At 34.4% G+C, this 16,760-nt stretch overlaps 3 protein-coding genes across 7 annotated transcripts in view; 1 reads left to right on the forward strand and 2 right to left on the reverse strand.

Annotated features, from left to right (window-relative positions):
* The first annotated feature begins 1,816 nt into the window (after positions 1-1,816).
* Positions 1,817-3,746, forward strand: LOC7453685 (cytochrome b561 and DOMON domain-containing protein At5g47530). The gene is made up of 3 exons (XM_002322482.4): positions 1,817-2,577; positions 2,779-3,033; positions 3,131-3,746. The coding sequence occupies exons 1-3, from the start codon at positions 1,969-1,971 to the stop codon at positions 3,458-3,460; spliced, it is 1,194 nt and encodes a 397-aa protein (XP_002322518.3). The 5' UTR covers positions 1,817-1,968; the 3' UTR covers positions 3,461-3,746.
* Positions 3,747-4,530: 784 nt separating this feature from the next.
* LOC7455821 (inositol monophosphatase 3) lies at positions 4,531-8,561 on the reverse strand. The gene is made up of 12 exons (XM_024587909.2): positions 8,302-8,561; positions 8,124-8,179; positions 7,988-8,038; positions 7,193-7,273; positions 6,955-7,058; positions 6,768-6,852; positions 6,245-6,299; positions 6,097-6,140; positions 5,427-5,495; positions 5,238-5,338; positions 5,109-5,165; positions 4,531-4,843 (listed from the first exon to the last, which is right to left on the reverse strand). Exons 1-12 carry the CDS (start codon positions 8,312-8,314, stop codon positions 4,747-4,749), a joined length of 813 nt encoding a protein of 270 aa, XP_024443677.1. The 5' UTR covers positions 8,315-8,561; the 3' UTR covers positions 4,531-4,746.
* Positions 8,562-9,745: 1,184 nt separating this feature from the next.
* Positions 9,746-16,760, reverse strand: part of LOC18110630 (putative MO25-like protein At5g47540) — a 28,257-nt gene continuing 21,242 nt past the window's right edge. For 2 of the 5 annotated variants that reach the window (XM_052447903.1, XM_052447904.1), the window contains 8 exons: positions 12,534-12,608; positions 12,099-12,192; positions 11,580-11,639; positions 10,711-10,779; positions 10,452-10,550; positions 10,244-10,291; positions 10,045-10,147; positions 9,746-9,966 (listed from right to left, as the gene is read on the reverse strand). In XM_052447903.1, coding sequence (XP_052303863.1) covers positions 9,896-9,966; positions 10,045-10,147; positions 10,244-10,291; positions 10,452-10,550; positions 10,711-10,779; positions 11,580-11,639; positions 12,099-12,192; positions 12,534-12,608 — 619 coding nt within the window. In that variant the 3' untranslated portion in view covers positions 9,746-9,895. Of the gene's footprint in view, positions 9,967-10,044; positions 10,148-10,243; positions 10,292-10,451; positions 10,551-10,710; positions 10,780-11,579; positions 11,640-12,098; positions 12,193-12,533; positions 12,609-12,997; positions 13,117-13,362; positions 13,525-14,243; positions 14,788-16,760 lie in introns of those variants that run through there. The other 3 variants (XM_052447901.1, XM_024587906.2, XM_052447902.1) reach the window with 3 other exon arrangements.

Here is a 16,760-nt window from a genome sequence, read left to right on the forward strand (position 1 = left end):
TAGTGATGAAACGCGTAGAGAAGGATCGAATAATGCGGCGATGCATGAGGACAAATGCTGATGGTGGAGCAGGTATGCCTTGAAGGCTACAAATTGTGGGTCCCTTGATCAGATCACCAAACTGTTGATTTCGTAGGTAAGCTCCACGTGGCCAGCAGAGATTTGGCTTGAGCAGGAAATAGGTCCCCTATTTGATTACCCATACACCGAACCCCAACCTGTCCTCTCTCCTTTTGATATTTTGTAGCTTAAACGATTCGTTTAAGGAATTTTAACTTGTAATTAAATAGCATGAGTTTTTGTTGTCCAGCTTCATTGACGAGAGTTAGCAATTCAACTCATTTCCCACTTTGACCAATTGAGTTCTTTTCCATTTGTTTTAGAAATTTGCATTCCTTTTGGATTTGTTGCAATTATTCATGCCGATCTTTGGATTGTCATCATACAATATTGTTTTAGTTAGAGATAAGATTTCTCATTTAAAAATCATGTTAATTTTCTGAATTACCGAGTTTATTTACTACAACATCTTAATTAATAGCTTAGTTATAATACCCGGTCTGATCTAACGAAACAACTCAATAACTTTTAGGGTTTTTTTCTAAAAAATTAAAAGACTATATTAATCCGAGATTAACCCCGAACCCGCGAGCAATAACTTGAACCATATCTACTTACATGTAAGATTTTATAACAATAATTATAATTAATAGTGAAGAAAATGTAGATTTAGTGTATTTTTATTTATCACTACTAGCAAGATGCATAACATAACCATTATAATTATATAAGTGGTGGCTTTACAAAATAATTAAGGTAATGTATCATCTTCTACATGTTTTTTTTAAAGAAAATTAAATATATATGTGAAAAAACAACTAGTAGTCGTGTGGTCACCACACTATATAGCTAACAATGACACAAATAATTTTGATATTGAGCTTGAGTGTTGCATAATCATAAAATTAGCAATGGCCTAATGAAATTTATTGTCAACCACTAAGAACTTAGGCAAACGATTTATTTGGTATCCTATTTTTGGAGTTCCTTTGTTTGTTGACAAAAGAAATCAAGAAACCTTAAAGTTGTTCCTTCTCGTGCACCCTAAAATTGAAGATTGAAGAATGAAGATAGACACATGGCATTGATCAAGAGCTTAGCTTCCTTGGAGAGAATCTTGGCAAAGACGACCAACGACTCATCACTAACCAAAAGTCACCTATGAGAGTTACGTTTATAGCTCCATCTTGTTGGAGTTGGGCAGGTGTAGGTGTGAGAAGTAATGGTGGTAACAAACAACCAACAAAACCATAAGATAAAATAAAAATAAATTACTTTTTTTTTAAAAAATATATGATAGAATTGATAGAGAAGAACCCATTATTCTATGTATATTACATAGTTATTATATCTTATTTGAGTTGATAACAAGTAAAATTAAGATAATTTAAGTTAATTATTTTTTTAAAAATCAAAACAATATTATTTTTAATTGGATTTTGCCCAGATTGACTAGGCCACAAGTTCACCTTGATTTATAACCATGTCGCACTGATTATTTTTTTTTTATGTTTTGTGAAACTAAACTTGAGCAAGTTCTCAAGTAAATAAATTTTGAATTAACTTGTCGAATCAAATCGAGTTTTATAACAGCGATATATTAGCGCTATAAATAAATAAATGAATGTTAAATATAATGATGTTGATTATTTTAATTATAATTGAGTTTTATTTTATTTTATTATAGAATGTGAAAACATGTAACTACCCTATGTAAATTATAAATTGAGGCACCATGCTCAAGACAATCCAACAACCTAACCCTCCAAGACTCTTTATACATTAAACCTCATTTCTCCCCTCAAGCATCTCATTGTTAGCATTCTTGCAATTTCTTGATTGTGTCTTGTCACATAAGAAAGAAAGCAAGTCCTTGGTTTCTTTGGTTTTGGTTCTTCTATAGCCACTATGGCTACAATGCTAGAGCTTGTGTTATCTCTATCAGTTCTTATGTCTATGATTTTCTCATCGACTGCCCAGTCATGTAAGAGCTATGCTCTCTCTAGTAACAAAACCTTTAGGGCGTGCAATGATCTTCCATACTTGAACTCATATCTTCACTGGAACTATGATTCATCATCAAACAAGCTTCAAATTGCTTATAGACACACAGGAATCACTTCCTCTAGATGGGTTGCATGGGCTATCAATCCTACCTCAACTGGCATGGCTGGTTCACAAGCCCTTGTTGCATACCAACAAACTGATGGAACTATGAGGGCTTACACATCACCTATCAGTAGCTACCAAACCTCATTGCAAGAAGGGAAACTTAGTTTTGATGTTTCAGATTTATCAGCTACATTAGCAAATAATGAGATAATCATATTTGCTACCATAGGACTTTCAAACACAAGCACTACTGTTAACCATGTCTGGCAAGATGGTGCAGTTTCTGGTAATGCTACTCAGGTACATGCCACTAGTGGGGCTAATGTCCAATCCATGGGGACCTTAAACCTTCTTTCTGGAGAATCTAGTTCTACTGGAGGGAATGACAGGATTAGGAAGAGAAATGTAAGCCCTAGAATCAGTATTTCATTTTTCATATATGGTTCATTGTTTTCAATTTTGAGTTTAGTTTTGGCTTAATTCTGTTACCATCTGTTCTGTTTTTCACCCTGTTTACGAGTGTTATGAAATCAGACTCTTTGCCCCTTTTTTTTTTAATTTTATGAACAAGAACTATTTCTGATTAATACTTGATAAAAATTTCAGATTCATGGGGTGCTAAATGCAGTCAGTTGGGGTATCTTGATGCCAATTGGGGCTTTCATAGCAAGGTATTTGAAGGCATTCAAATCTGCAGACCCTGCATGGTTTTACCTCCATGTTGGTTGCCAATCCATAGCTTATATTGTTGGGGTTGCTGGATGGGGTACTGGTCTAAAACTTGGTAGTGAATCAGCCAGTATTCAATATGATGCTCATAGAACAATTGGCATCATCCTTTTCTGCCTTGGAACCCTTCAGGTAATAAAAAAAACTCTTTTTGTGTCACGTAGTTTTTGAGTGTGTTATACTTGTGCTAGCGAATCAAAACAAAGGCTTGGTTTGGAATGGATTTCAGGTGTTCGCTTTGCTTCTAAGGCCAAAACCTGATCACAAGTACAGATTTTACTGGAACATCTACCACCACTTAGTTGGATACAGTGTTATCATCCTCAGCATCATCAACATATTCAAAGGATTCAGCATTTTGAACCCTGATAAGAAGTGGAAGAATGCATACATTGGTGTGATTGCTGCTTTGGCCTTCAATGCTGTCTGGTTGGAAGGCTATACATGGTATCTTGTGGTGAAAAGGAAAAGGTCAGAGATTGCTGGAAAGATGCCTCATGGCATGAATGGATCAAATGGGGTTAATGGGTTTGGTGCTAGACAGCACCAAGGGGTGTGAATGAGATGATGGGATATGAGCTGTGGTTTTCTGTTTGTTTTCCCTCTTTATGTTTTGCTTTTCCAGAGTTGGTGCGCCCTTACGTATATTTATGGAGGCCCCATATGAGGATGGAGATTAAATTCATAAGTTATTCTTTCACTGGTTAGTCTTAGGAAGTTCGTGCCTGCGAAAGATCCTTGAGATCTCATGTATCTACTTTTCTGTTTATTTATCACGTAGCCCCCTTTTCCTTTGTTTCCTTGATGGTTTCCTCTCAATTTGCAACGAATTTCTTGATGTCAAACTCCCTTGCAAGTTTTCATAGCAAAAGAAAATAAGATCAAACTGTATTTTTTATATTTGATACCTCCATGTAGTTGATTTTGGTAAAATGCACAGCCATACTCATACTAACTATATAAATTTTAAATTTTGATCCAACTATTGCTCCATCTAAAATAAAATCTTACTAGGAGATTCTTAGAATTCCTGCTTTCTACACGGCCAATTTTTGTATTAATCGGGCTAATTTTTATATTTATCATGAATTATTATTCAGAATTTATTATATTTTTCTAGTTGATTTATGATTTTTTTTCTATTTAGTTTAAAACTCTTTTATTATTTTTCTAATTTTATTAAAATTGTTTTTTCTAATATATAAATAGTATATAATAGCTGTGATACTTTTTATTGGAAAAATATTGAGTAATAAAAATTAGAATTAAAATTAATTGAAACTTCTTCTCCAAAATACTGTATTTCTGTGTTTGTTGTCTTTCTTGTTTCTTGTTTCCGTCTGCATCATGAACCTTTCAAATAATTCATAAATTCAATCGAGAATTCCCTGTCTGCATTTTGCTGCAGTCAGCTGTGGTCACTTTTTGCCAATTCTGGCTGTAGAGAACTTTGCAGCTACGACGAAAGATGCAAAAATCTTATTTGGAATTCAGTTCTGTTTGGAGGAGAATCAAGCTAACAGGTTCAGGTAACACTGGGAAAGACAGAAAGAAGCAGCTATGGTTCCACAAGGCACGATCCTTGCTCAACGCGAAGTGTAGAAAAACTGGCATATAAACCACACAATCTGTGTAACATGGTGGTCTGCATGATCAAAAAATGGTAGTTGTCTTCTCAATTAGAGTATACATATAAGTAGGCATTGTTTAGAAACCACAACAAATTGGAAGAATCATTTCCATTATTGATGTTGGCACTCTCTCAGTTTCTTTAAGCCTTAATGACGATATCGACTGAGCTCATCACTAGATACTGTCTATAAGATCAAAGGATATTGAATTGTCTCATTCTGATTGCTGCAAAACCTCAACAAATGCTTCCTTCAAAAGCAGGTTTGAAGCTGCGACTCTTTGAGAAGTGATGTCAAAATCTTTACCAGATCTGTAGCCGAAACAGCGACCATCAAAATATTAGAACACGCATTATATTCTCAACAAAATGTAAGCATATGCTTATATTCTTAATATCTTTGACCTAATGCTTGCCCGGATGACAGAGTTGAGGATGTCACAAGACAACGATTAAATCATGTTGACATTTGATAAACACTGTTCTTTCATGTCCATGCATGAGACTATCCTCTCTATATCCCACACTACCCCCAGCTAAGTAGTGGAAGGGATGAAATATAAATAGCATCACTTACGGGTCATAAACGATTCCTCCAGCTTCTTTGACAATCACAGCACCACCTGCCACATCCCTGAGTTCAAGAGTAGATTATATCAATCATGCGTCCAGATGAACTTTTCTTGCATCAATCACAAATACGTACCATGGGCCTCCATATCCGGTTTCGTAAAACAAATCAATCCTTCCACATGCAATTCCGCAAAGATTCAATGCACAGGAGCCAGTCATCCTAAGGGATCTCACCTGATAACAAGATAATCAGATATGAATTTTAAGAACACCAACACATTATACCAAAGCACATAGCTTCCACAGCATGTTCTGGTCTCACCTTGAAAAGTAGGCTGTTAATTCTGTTCGTAGTGGCATCCACAGTAGACTTGTCACGTTTTGTTCCAGCCTGCTCATAAAGGAGTGGACTTGAAGTAGAAAGGAGTTTTAACCAGATTCCATACAGAGCATAAGAGGGGTGAACTTAAAGCACTCCTTTTGCAGGGTATTTGTAAGTGCAACATGGTAAAAACAAAATACATTCACAATGCATAGATCTGCATTTCAAATACAGGGCGTTGGATTTCTAGAGTCTACGAACAATATTTTAATATAAACGAGTAGGGTTAGAATGCCAGAAAAATCAATCCAGGGTTAAAACAAGCTACCCTTACTCAGCACCTAACATTTCTGACACTATCTGGAGTTAAAACTGAAATCGATTGTGCCCAAGGCAACTTTAACACCCTTCAGAAACCGATCCAATAAGAAATCAATTAGTAGGATAGAATTGTACCAAAAAAATATGAGACAGTAGGGCACCAATTCATCTCAGGTTTCAAAACTGATTCCCCGTTATCATTTCAGTTTAAGCTATCTAACACCTTTAGGCTCGTTGTAATCATTAATTTATTAAAAAAATCATAACAAGTTTGCTTCTTGTTTACAAGCACTTCTCAGTTACCCTTATAGCAACTTTGGGCACATAAAGATGATGCTGAAAAGCATACCTCTGTTGCAAGAAGAGATTTCACAAGCTCACTTTGAGATGATACTGCAATCGAAACACAAGTAGGCAGTTGCTTAAGTGTCATGGAAAGATTAGCACGCAAAAGTATCAAAATATGGAAACTGACAATAGTCAACTCAGAGACACACCTTTTATGGGTTTTCCATTCAGAAATGCACCTTTTCCATGCACACCTGTAAAAAGCTGCATTTATAAATCCAAAATCTTTTAGCAAATTACTGGAGCACATTTCAAATTCTATAAAATTTTGACAGAACATCCTTATAGTAACTTTGATGTTAAGTGGGACAATATACGACCTCATATCTGAAGTGAAAGCAAGAAGTGTTCAAGAAGGCAGAAAAAAGTTTGATGGACTAACTGCTTAGATATAGCTAGATACTTGTTTTCCCGATATTTAAATATTGACAGACTCAACATCATAAAGCAGACATTTATCTGAGTAGAGGACCATGAAGCCGAAAACTAGTGGTCACTGGTCAGTGTTCATTTTGTGAGGAAAGATGCACTAACATCCAGCATACATGTAGAAGATCACCAGGCTATATGAAAGGAGGTAAACTCTGCATGTTCTACATAAAATTTTAATCATTTAAAGTTCCAAGTAATATCTGGCCACCTAAAACTAACATGCGATTTATAAAATCTCACCTCATCCATTATTGGGTTGTAAACAACACCTACTGTAGGAACTTTTCCAACTGTAAGACCAATAGAAATGCACACGAAGGGAAACCTACATCCAAACATGTTGCGACAAATTGAAGTGACGTTACATGTATAAAAAACAAGAGGAAATTGCCTTCACCAAACAATGTTAAAAAAAATTTGCATTTACCCATGGACAAAGTTGGTTGTTCCATCAAGAGGATCAACTATCCATGTCGGTTCATCAGTCAGTTCTGTAATACCACAGGCAGCAGTAGTTTCTTCCCCAATGAACTAAGAAAACCAGCAAAAGAGAATTTTCAAGAGAATAACAGTGGCACTTTTTAGGAGACAATATTCCCCTTACAGATCAATAATGCTCAAATTCATCACCTACAAAGTAGAAAATACTAAAGTAAGTTGTTAACCTTATGTGAGGGGTGCTGCTGTTTGAGATAATTAAAAATAAGATCCTCACAAGCCTTGTCAGTCTCAGTAACTAAATCCACCTGCAATTGAGAAATAAAATAAACAATTGTCAGTAATTACACGCATATAGTCAAGTGTGTTTAGCCACAGCACTTTTATCTGGGCTAAATTAACACAAATGGGTTAGCAACTTATAATTTTTTAATTTTCTCCTCTGCTCCACAGTTATGATGATACAGTCCAAAGGAAACATGCTAGCATTACAAAATAGCAAAAGCACTTCAATTTTGTTACAAACTCGATGAACTCAACGCGAAGATCAAAACTTTGTTTCCCAGCAGCTTTACGAACAAGGATTTTAGCACCTCATGCACGATGAATTCAATTACCGTTAGCTTTACAGACGTTGATGCTAAATTCAATTGCCATTTTAAAGCTCCTCCGGCATGTTAAATTCAATTCCCAGTTTTGTTACAAAACAAGATCACCTCAATGCCAAGATTAAAACTGTATTTCCATTAGCTTTACAAACTGGGATCTTAAAGCTCCCCCTTGCATTCTAAATTCAATTTCCAATCAGATATAATCAATAACTGATCTGAATTCAAGATTATTTAGCAGCATTTGATCAACAATTCTCCTTTCTTTAGGGGAAAAAAATTGCTAAGCACTACACAAACTCTACATTCAAGATCACATGATGCAACAAGAATGTCCAAGATAAGACTACCTTGATTAACGACCAACAAGAAAAAGAGATATAAAAAGAACCCAAGAAAAGCAAATATGGGTACCAGGCCTTTATGCTCCACATGCTTGGTCTGGTAGAATCCTTCACGGATTATCTACAAAGCACACAAGAAATGGAAAATGAGACTAAATTTGAGACCCCAAAAAAAGGAAAAACAAAATCTAAAATTTATAACTCACCTCTCCAGCTCTCTTCGCTGCCTCAACAGCAGTCTGCAAGAACTCTGAAAGAGAATCTAAAACATCCAAAATAAAAAACAACATGCAAAAATCATCAAGATCCCATACTGAAAATGAACCAAGAAATCAAAAAACAAAAAGAGAAAGAATGCAATAAAAAAACTTGATGGGGTCCTACCATTCTGTGCCATGTTTTAAAATCTGTATGTAGAAAGAAGAGAGTGACAGAGGGAAGTAGATTGTGGAGGAGGTGATGGTGATGAAAGGCTCTGTGTCTTGAGTTTTTTTACGTCTAAAAGGAAGCAGCAGGCAAACCACAAAATGGACCGTTTGATTTCTGTTTTTTTCTCTCTTTAAACATATATATGCTGAAGAATCTGCCTTTTCACTCGGTCTGTGTACTTCTTGCATCAAATTCCTGGTGAAAAAGAAAGTCCTTTAATGTGCCTTTTGAGTCCTTTTAACCCTTTTTTATGGCTACTCTTCCCCTACGTCATATTGTTACTCTTGAGTTTTCCTATGAAATTACGGAAAATATAAACATCCAAATGATGGGGAAAGAGATTTGCTCAATTTTGATTGATTGAGGGCATCATTGGTGAGCCTAGGAAGAGAGGGACCAAATTGAAACCTCCCTAATAACTGGGGGTATATTTGTAGTTTTCCTAGAACAAAAATACCTAAAATCTTACTTATCTTTTTTTTTTTAAAAATAAAAAAACCCAGCATCAAACTCAGTGATTGCTGATGAGAGCATTAAAATCAGATACGGTGAGAATACGAAATGAATATGATGGAAAGTAAATTCGGATGATAAAGGCATCTCCTTTTTATGGCAATAAAAACATGGTTACAGTAACGAATCGAGGATCAACTTAGTTGAAGGTTAATGTTACCAGTTGGATGGATTAATCTATATTAATATATAAAATTTAAAATAACATTATTTTTTATTATTAAAAAAATAGGTTTTTCCGGCGATTTAACTCGGATTACGAGGTCAGCCTATATACTGAACCGGGTCTTATAAGTAGGATAGAAAGTGATAGCAGCAGAGAACATTCTGGTTTTGGAATTGAAGTAGATGCTTGGAATATGCTGGTGCATACATTCATTCACTCGTGACTCACGCATGGAAACCTCATCTTTAATAATAAAGAAAACGACTCCTTTCCTGGCAAGAAGAAAAGAATTTTGGTGTGAATTCTCTATCCTTTGGCCCACCAAACGAAGCTTCCTATCATATCCTCCTCAGTAGGTTCTGCTGAGGAATGTCCTTTGATACTATGTATATGGTCACATGGTGTCATGGAGGACCCCTAATGGCGGTGGGAATTTAGTAACATGCGACTGCTGCCTACTCTCCTCACTTGAGACTTGGTTCAGACTCCTACCGTTGACAAGAGTTATAGCGACTTTACGTCCTCACTCCCTCGAACAAGGACTCGTAACTTGTACATATGAAGTCCGTGTACATATGGAGAGGGAGACCTATATGGCTTCAAGTAGGTTACCATGGGGAATGAACATATGGTGAAGCTGAATAATGACGGCTTCCAATAGAGGACATGGTTCACAAAAACATGAACATGCTCTCTAACAGGGTTCATAAAAGCCAAGTATTGGATTGAACTCGATTCATGTCTCTTTATTTCTCTCTTCCTTTCAAATACATGTAATTTTACCACAGATCGATGGATACTGATATTGTCATCAGGTTTGGGCTATGAGAGCTACAATTTATGTAAAATGATTACAATAAACAACCAAGCTCATTCATTAGGCTCAAGGGCAGCTATTTCTCTCACAACTTGAGCTTTGTCTGCCTCAAATTGTTCATCCTCTGCAAAAGAATACACCAGTGAATGTCAATACAGCATCAAAGACATTAAATGTCACTAGAGATGTATTTCTTTTATACCTTTGTCTATCTTGAAATCAGCAAACAAACGAAGAAGCTTGCTCCTATTTGCAACAAGTATGTTGACGATGTCAGGAGGTTTATTTTGATTTGCAGCAAAGAGCTGGAGGAAGGGGGAAAACAATAAGAGAGGTAGAAAATAAGGCACGTTAAGTTAAAGAACCAAAGAAAAAACTCAATTTCTTTCTTTAAGCTATACCTTGAAAACATGAAATGCTTCTATCTGGATGCTCTTACTTGATTCCTGCTAAGGAGGATTCATCACATAAAAGTTGAAGTCCAATTATGTATGAGATTGATGTTCTAACAATCTATTTAGTGGCCATCACATATGCCATAATGGTACATCAATAGTTTCCTAAAAATATGACAAAGCATGAAAACAAGCAATCTCAAAGTAGTCATACCCTGAGAAGATTCATGAGAATCCTCAAGTTATCCCTTGAGCTCACATATCGTGTCATCACAACTGCATTAGAACGATCCAATAATATATCTCCCAACAGCTGTCACAATTAAAGAAGCCTTTTTAATAAATAGTACAATTACCAATAGCAATAACAAAGCACATTTTAATGAAAGCATTTTCCTAGGTTCAGATGCCTAGAGAATTGCTTCATTTAATGTTCTAATGATATATGAGCGGCATATCATAAGTTTCCCTACCTTGACAGCTTGTCGTCTTGTAATGTAATTGGTGGATTCTAGCAGCTTCGAATTAAATTCAGCAAAAAACTGAAGTCCATACAAAGTTAGACAATGTCAAGCTCTGACCAACATTTAGCAAGCATGGCCACAACAGGAAATAAAGACACAGTTAGAATGTTGCAATTCATGTTTTTGTCATAGATATGTAGCTACCAACATGCAGTTTTAAAAAAGCAAAGAAGAATGCTATAAAAATGAGGAGATAAAGCTGCTCAATTCATCAGAGAGTCAAGTAATAGATTCTACTTTATATGCCCCATCATTGCAGAGCCACAATATTTGATATTAATGCATTACCAGAAAAATAAATTTGCAAACCATCTTTCTCTAATCTCACCCAAAGGTTTTCCGGCTAACACTTTTGTTGGCCTTCAAATTCTTTGAAAAAACTATAGAGGATCAGGTATGCCCCATTATACAGTGTCAGTGCGTGCATAACTGAGGCAATATATGCGCGCATATGTATCTATCGGTATATAGGATTTGAATTTGGGTGTTCAAAAAAGCCATTAGAGCTTAAAACCTTTACATTGCTTTTATAGAATTTTGGTTTAGATTCTACTTTATGTCTCCATCATTGCACAGTCACGATATTGTGTTATTAATGCATCACCAGATAATTAAATCTGAACATCATCTTTCTCTAATCTCAGCCACAAGTTTTCTCACCAAAATACTCGTCTGCCTACAAATTCTTTAGAAAACAAGAGGTTTGGGCATGCCTATCATCCACCTTGTGTGTGTGGGCTGACCTAAGGCATACATAGCAGAAACAAGTATAAACCTGTACAAGTATGCATCTAAACATAAGTGACAGCAGAACTCACCCAATCATAGTTCTTAGAAAGAAATTCAGCTACTGTAGATTTATGTCTTGTCAATAGTTCCTGCAACAAAACAATATAAAAGTCTCAGATTCACACTTCAACTAATAGCAAATACAAGGCCGAAACATAAAAACTTCATAAACATGCAATAAAGACAAATAAAATTTCCTGGATAATAATCTGCCAGAGCATTTAAATTGAAATTTGGGGAATCAAGGGTTGTCAGCATTGCAAAAGCTGAATATACTTAAACCATTTGATAATAGCTGTGCAAAGATGCAGTACAGTATCGAGCATGTCCAGCACAGTTGCATTACAGTACAGAAGATATTCTTGCCAAATCTCTAATGCAACGAGCAGAGTTTTGAAAGTCATTTGGAATTAACATTTAACAGTGGATGATATGTATACCCACAAAAAGATTGCATTTTATGGAAAAATCAAACTGCATAAGAGAGAAAGAGGAAAGAGGGATGAGAAAATGATTTGTTGTTAATATCTTTTTCAATCATGCTTAACCTTGAAAGTTGCAGCAGCATCTGCAGAAATGTCAAAATATGGAAGTTGTATATAATCAAAGAATTTCTTGACATTTGGTGATTCCAGGACATATCTGCAGTCAAACCCGACAAATGAGTGTACAAAACATTGGCAGCACACCATAAAAAAAAAAAAAACAATAAATAAATAAATTATGGAAGCTGATAGTTGAGAAAAGCAATCCCGAAACAAAAAAAAAAAATGAAAGTGATTGTTCTAGATATTGACTTCACATCACACTTTGACATGTTTATGTAAAGATAAATGAAAAGATAAATTTTTTTCTTGTTCTAGTATAATTAAAAGTCTAAACATAAATTTTTTTCAGGATTTTTAAGGAAAAGATTACTCTCCTAATCAGAGACAATATTGATAGTCTGATATAAATTAAACCACATAGTTGATTTTGCTCACCTGGCAACAGTCTGATGACGTATGCACTCCCTTAACATTACACCATAGTGCAAAGCCATATCTGTGTTTTCATAACTAAAGAAGCAAGATACTGTAATTAGAAGATCCCAAGAAGTATAGTTCACATGACAAAACCATTTAAAAATTCTGTAAACAGCCATCCTCTTACATTATAGAAATGTAAAAAAAAAAAAAGAACAGCTGAATACAACTTCCAGACATCCGAGAAGAAGAAAGGCATCACTTGTGAAACAGATCACTAATGGCATCTTGAAACAGAGAATGGACAGTCAACAAAATTTATATGTGATAATTAAGGTACAAAAAGTTATCCCACAAGATGTCAGAAACGATGCAGCAAACAAAAAATTTAACCCATTAATCATCTTGAAAATATTAGATAACCTATTGAATGGAATCATTATATTCTCAATCCCCAACATTCCCCAGCAATAATGGCTTACCCTGCTATCAAAGTATCCAAAAGATCTGTATTTTTCTCCAGGTAGTCTGATGCAATCAACCTTGAATTAACTTGTTGCCTTTGTAGATTTGCAACAACCTGAGTGGCATCTTTTCTGGCCTGCAAAAAGAAACATTCTCATGCTAAATGACAAAAAAGAGAAACTGGCAGTTAAATGAAAATTCTTTCCAGATGGGAATCTAATCCAACAGATTCAACAGGGCAAGTATAAAGTATAAAGCATGTCACTAAACCGATCCATTATGAAAGAACAATGAATAAAAATAGTATTCCCTCATAAATCTGATAGCAAATTCAAGATAGCAATCTACATAGCTCTCAACCAATAAACTCGTCAGTGGTTACCTCTAAGTTCAATTGGGATAGACAGAAGATCAAAAGACGAAGTGTGTTTTCTCTGAAAAACTCCTGAGTCAATTGTGCACACGCTTCTGACACCGGTTCAGACTCACTATTGCCATAAAGAATTGACTTTAACTCCCTGATATTTTTAGCTAACTCTGCCATCTGTATTAGAAAATACAATTGTCAAATTTGAATTCCACAAATAAAATGCTTGACAGAAGCTTAAATGCCCCAGTAGCCCAAATCAAGAAAATAACTTATCAAAACATGCAACAAAAGCAAGAAATTATACAGCGACCCTAATGCATGTTCATCACAATCTTACATCTACACTCACCAAAATTCAACAACACTAATCTAATTCTTTTATTGTGAACAAACTAGTTGAAACAAATCAATGACACAGATAGCACCACAGATCACACCTAATTCACAAACCTACAATAAAAGTTTCCACTTTTACTCCCTTGACTACTAAAGCTACTAAAAAGCTAAAACCTTTACACGCAACGCACTGCCAGTAATATCAGATTCCTCTCACAACACACCCAACCACATTCAAGTTAAACTTGGCCAGCAAACTAACCTCTTTGCAATCACATTAGCACTCAGCAAATTAACTATTTCTTCCTATCTATGTAAATATCACAGCATATTATAGCATACTCTAATCCAAACCTCAATCAGACATCAAGAATCACCCTAAAAAACGCAATTTTTCATAAAGATTGAACCTTTCTCATCCAAAGCAAAAAAAGAAAAGCAACCCAGACCCCAAACAATCTCAAACAATCAAAATCCACCTAATTAAAAGAAAACAACAGAAAAAGAACACAAGCACACATAAAATAGATAGAAATGAATATAAAGAGACTGCCAACCTTCTCTTCTCGTTTTGAATCTGATAAAGAAGCTGAACTCTGATCAGCATAGATTAAAAGATCGCGAGTCTGTCTAACTATATCGACAGGAGTCCTCGGCTTTGACTTGAAAAGTCCCTTCATCCTCTTCGAATCACCCACTAAGTGCCCCGATTTCGAACTCAACAGCACTGGATGTCCCGATTTCGAATTACTCAACAGCCCAGAATGTCCCTTTGCCGCTACTGCCGCTGCCGCTGCCGGCGCCGGTGGTTGTGGCGGTGGCGATACTCTCCTCACCACTACCTCCTCCCGGGCTGCTGCTGCTGCGGCAGCTGGTTTTGACACGCAGACTCCTATCTTTCCTCCCTTTATAAACCCCACAAAAACACAAGAAAGCGATTTTGCCTTCTATCTACGAAAAGGGTTCACGGTTTACTTGATTTCAGCCACCAATTTTGCTTTTGGATTATTGGGTTTTTATGGGATCTTGGTAAAAATGTGTGCTTGATTCGACGGTTATGGTTTTTTGGGCTTTGCATAAACAGATTGCCAGTCGTTACCGTGTCACTAACCGCTAAATACTTACAGTACAGTGCTCTTTTTTCTTACGTATTCATTTTCTCTACTATTATTATTATAAAAGAAAATTACAGAAGAGGGGAATTCACTATTACCGTCTCACAAAAGCACTGTTTATTATAGTTTTAAAAATATTATTTAAATAAAAAAATCCAAAAAAAAAAATATCATCAACGGTGTGAAAGTTAGTTAAACGGTCAGCCAAAGTTTCAAGGTCAGTTGATTTTTTTTTCCAACTCAAATGGCTCCAGTCTTAGATTAACTGGGTCTAAGTTGATTTATCAGGTAGTCTAGGTTTTAAAACAATATTTTTTTATATTTCATAATTTAGATTATAAATTTAATAAATTAATTTAGATTAATTATATATATCATTATTTCAATTTTTTTAAAAATAAATTGTTATTTTAAAAAATATTTTTAAAATCAAATTATATTTTTACCAGACATTCAGGTTATTATTAAACCTATTAAATTCATTATATTATATTAAATTAATTCTAACACGGTTTTGATTTTAAATTTAAATTAGAAAAAAAATCAAGTTAGAAAAATTCAAAACTAAACTATTTATTTAAATTTAATAATATTATTAAAATATTACTCGTTGCCTAAACATTTTTTTATACATTAAATTTTTTTTTGTTCGGCTAGTAGCATAACGTAGTTTATTTTTAATTAGTCTTATTCATAAAAGTATCCTCAGACAATCATTTAGCTTCAACATGGATGCAATATTTATACCAAAAAGGTCTCTTTAGACGTTTAATGTTTATGTATGGTAAATTTATTTGTATTTATTTTCGTTATACAAAAAAGTAAAGTATACCTTTTATATCTACCTTTGTATCTAAAAGTGGTCAAGTTTAAGAGTTTTTCATAAAAAGACAGCACAGTACTACTACTCATCACTTAGATAAATAATAGTTAAACTTGATTGACCTTACGAGTTGATCTAAAATATAGTTAATTTAAAATAGACAGTACAATACTACTATTCATCACTTAGATAGATAGTAATTACACTTAGATTGACCCTATAGGTTGATTTGAAAAAAACATTTAAGTTGACCTGCTAATCGGGTCAACACCCTACTCTTAATTTCTAGAATTTTTTTTATAAAAAAAATGTTATTTTTATTATATTTTAAAAAAAAAATTTAAGAATTGACTGATCTTTTTTACTTGTAACCTATATCTTTTCCTGGTTGACTCTATATCAAGTTTTACAATTATGTTAGATTTATTGATCCCTTTAAATTTTATAACGGAATAATTTTGGATCCATATCCAATATAAAAATATGATTAAATATTTAATATTAAAATTGTAGTTTCATTTTATAGGAGATTGAACAATCTGGAGTTGAGAAGATGATACCATTTTTGTTTTAGAATGCAGAAAAAGAGAAAAATCTGGAGAGAATTGTCAATGATGAAGATAGAAGTAGGGGTAGAAAATAAAAAGTCAGAAGTAGAGGATCAAGAATTATACTCTGATACCATATGAAGATAACAGATTTTTCATAGAAGAATGCTGGTGAATTAAGCAGAAATATGAAGAAAGTAGAGAGAGTGTCTAATAGTTGAAGGAAGAAGATGAATCTAATCACTCTTTTTCATTACTTAGTTTTTACATTGTTGCAGATGTATTTATATCAAAAGTTGTAGACGTATACCAGCTTCTTTCTTCAATACTAACAAACTTTCCTAAATGTGTAACAGTATTAACAAACTTTAACTGTCTAATAATATTTTAACTGCTAGAGCTTTTAATCTCTTGACATGTGGCACAATCAGATTCATTAATATCTTTACAGAAATTATATATTATTAAAAATATTTTGAAAAATAAAATGTCTTGGAAAAGTATTTGAAAATACTTTTTTCAAATATTTTAAAAGATTTTCTAAAAAGAAAATGCACATAGAAAGTTATGTTAGTGAAGGTGAAAGAA

This window comes from Populus trichocarpa, chromosome 16, assembly GCF_000002775.5.
Source record: "Populus trichocarpa isolate Nisqually-1 chromosome 16, P.trichocarpa_v4.1, whole genome shotgun sequence".
Classification (NCBI taxonomy): Eukaryota; Viridiplantae; Streptophyta; class Magnoliopsida; order Malpighiales; family Salicaceae; genus Populus; species Populus trichocarpa.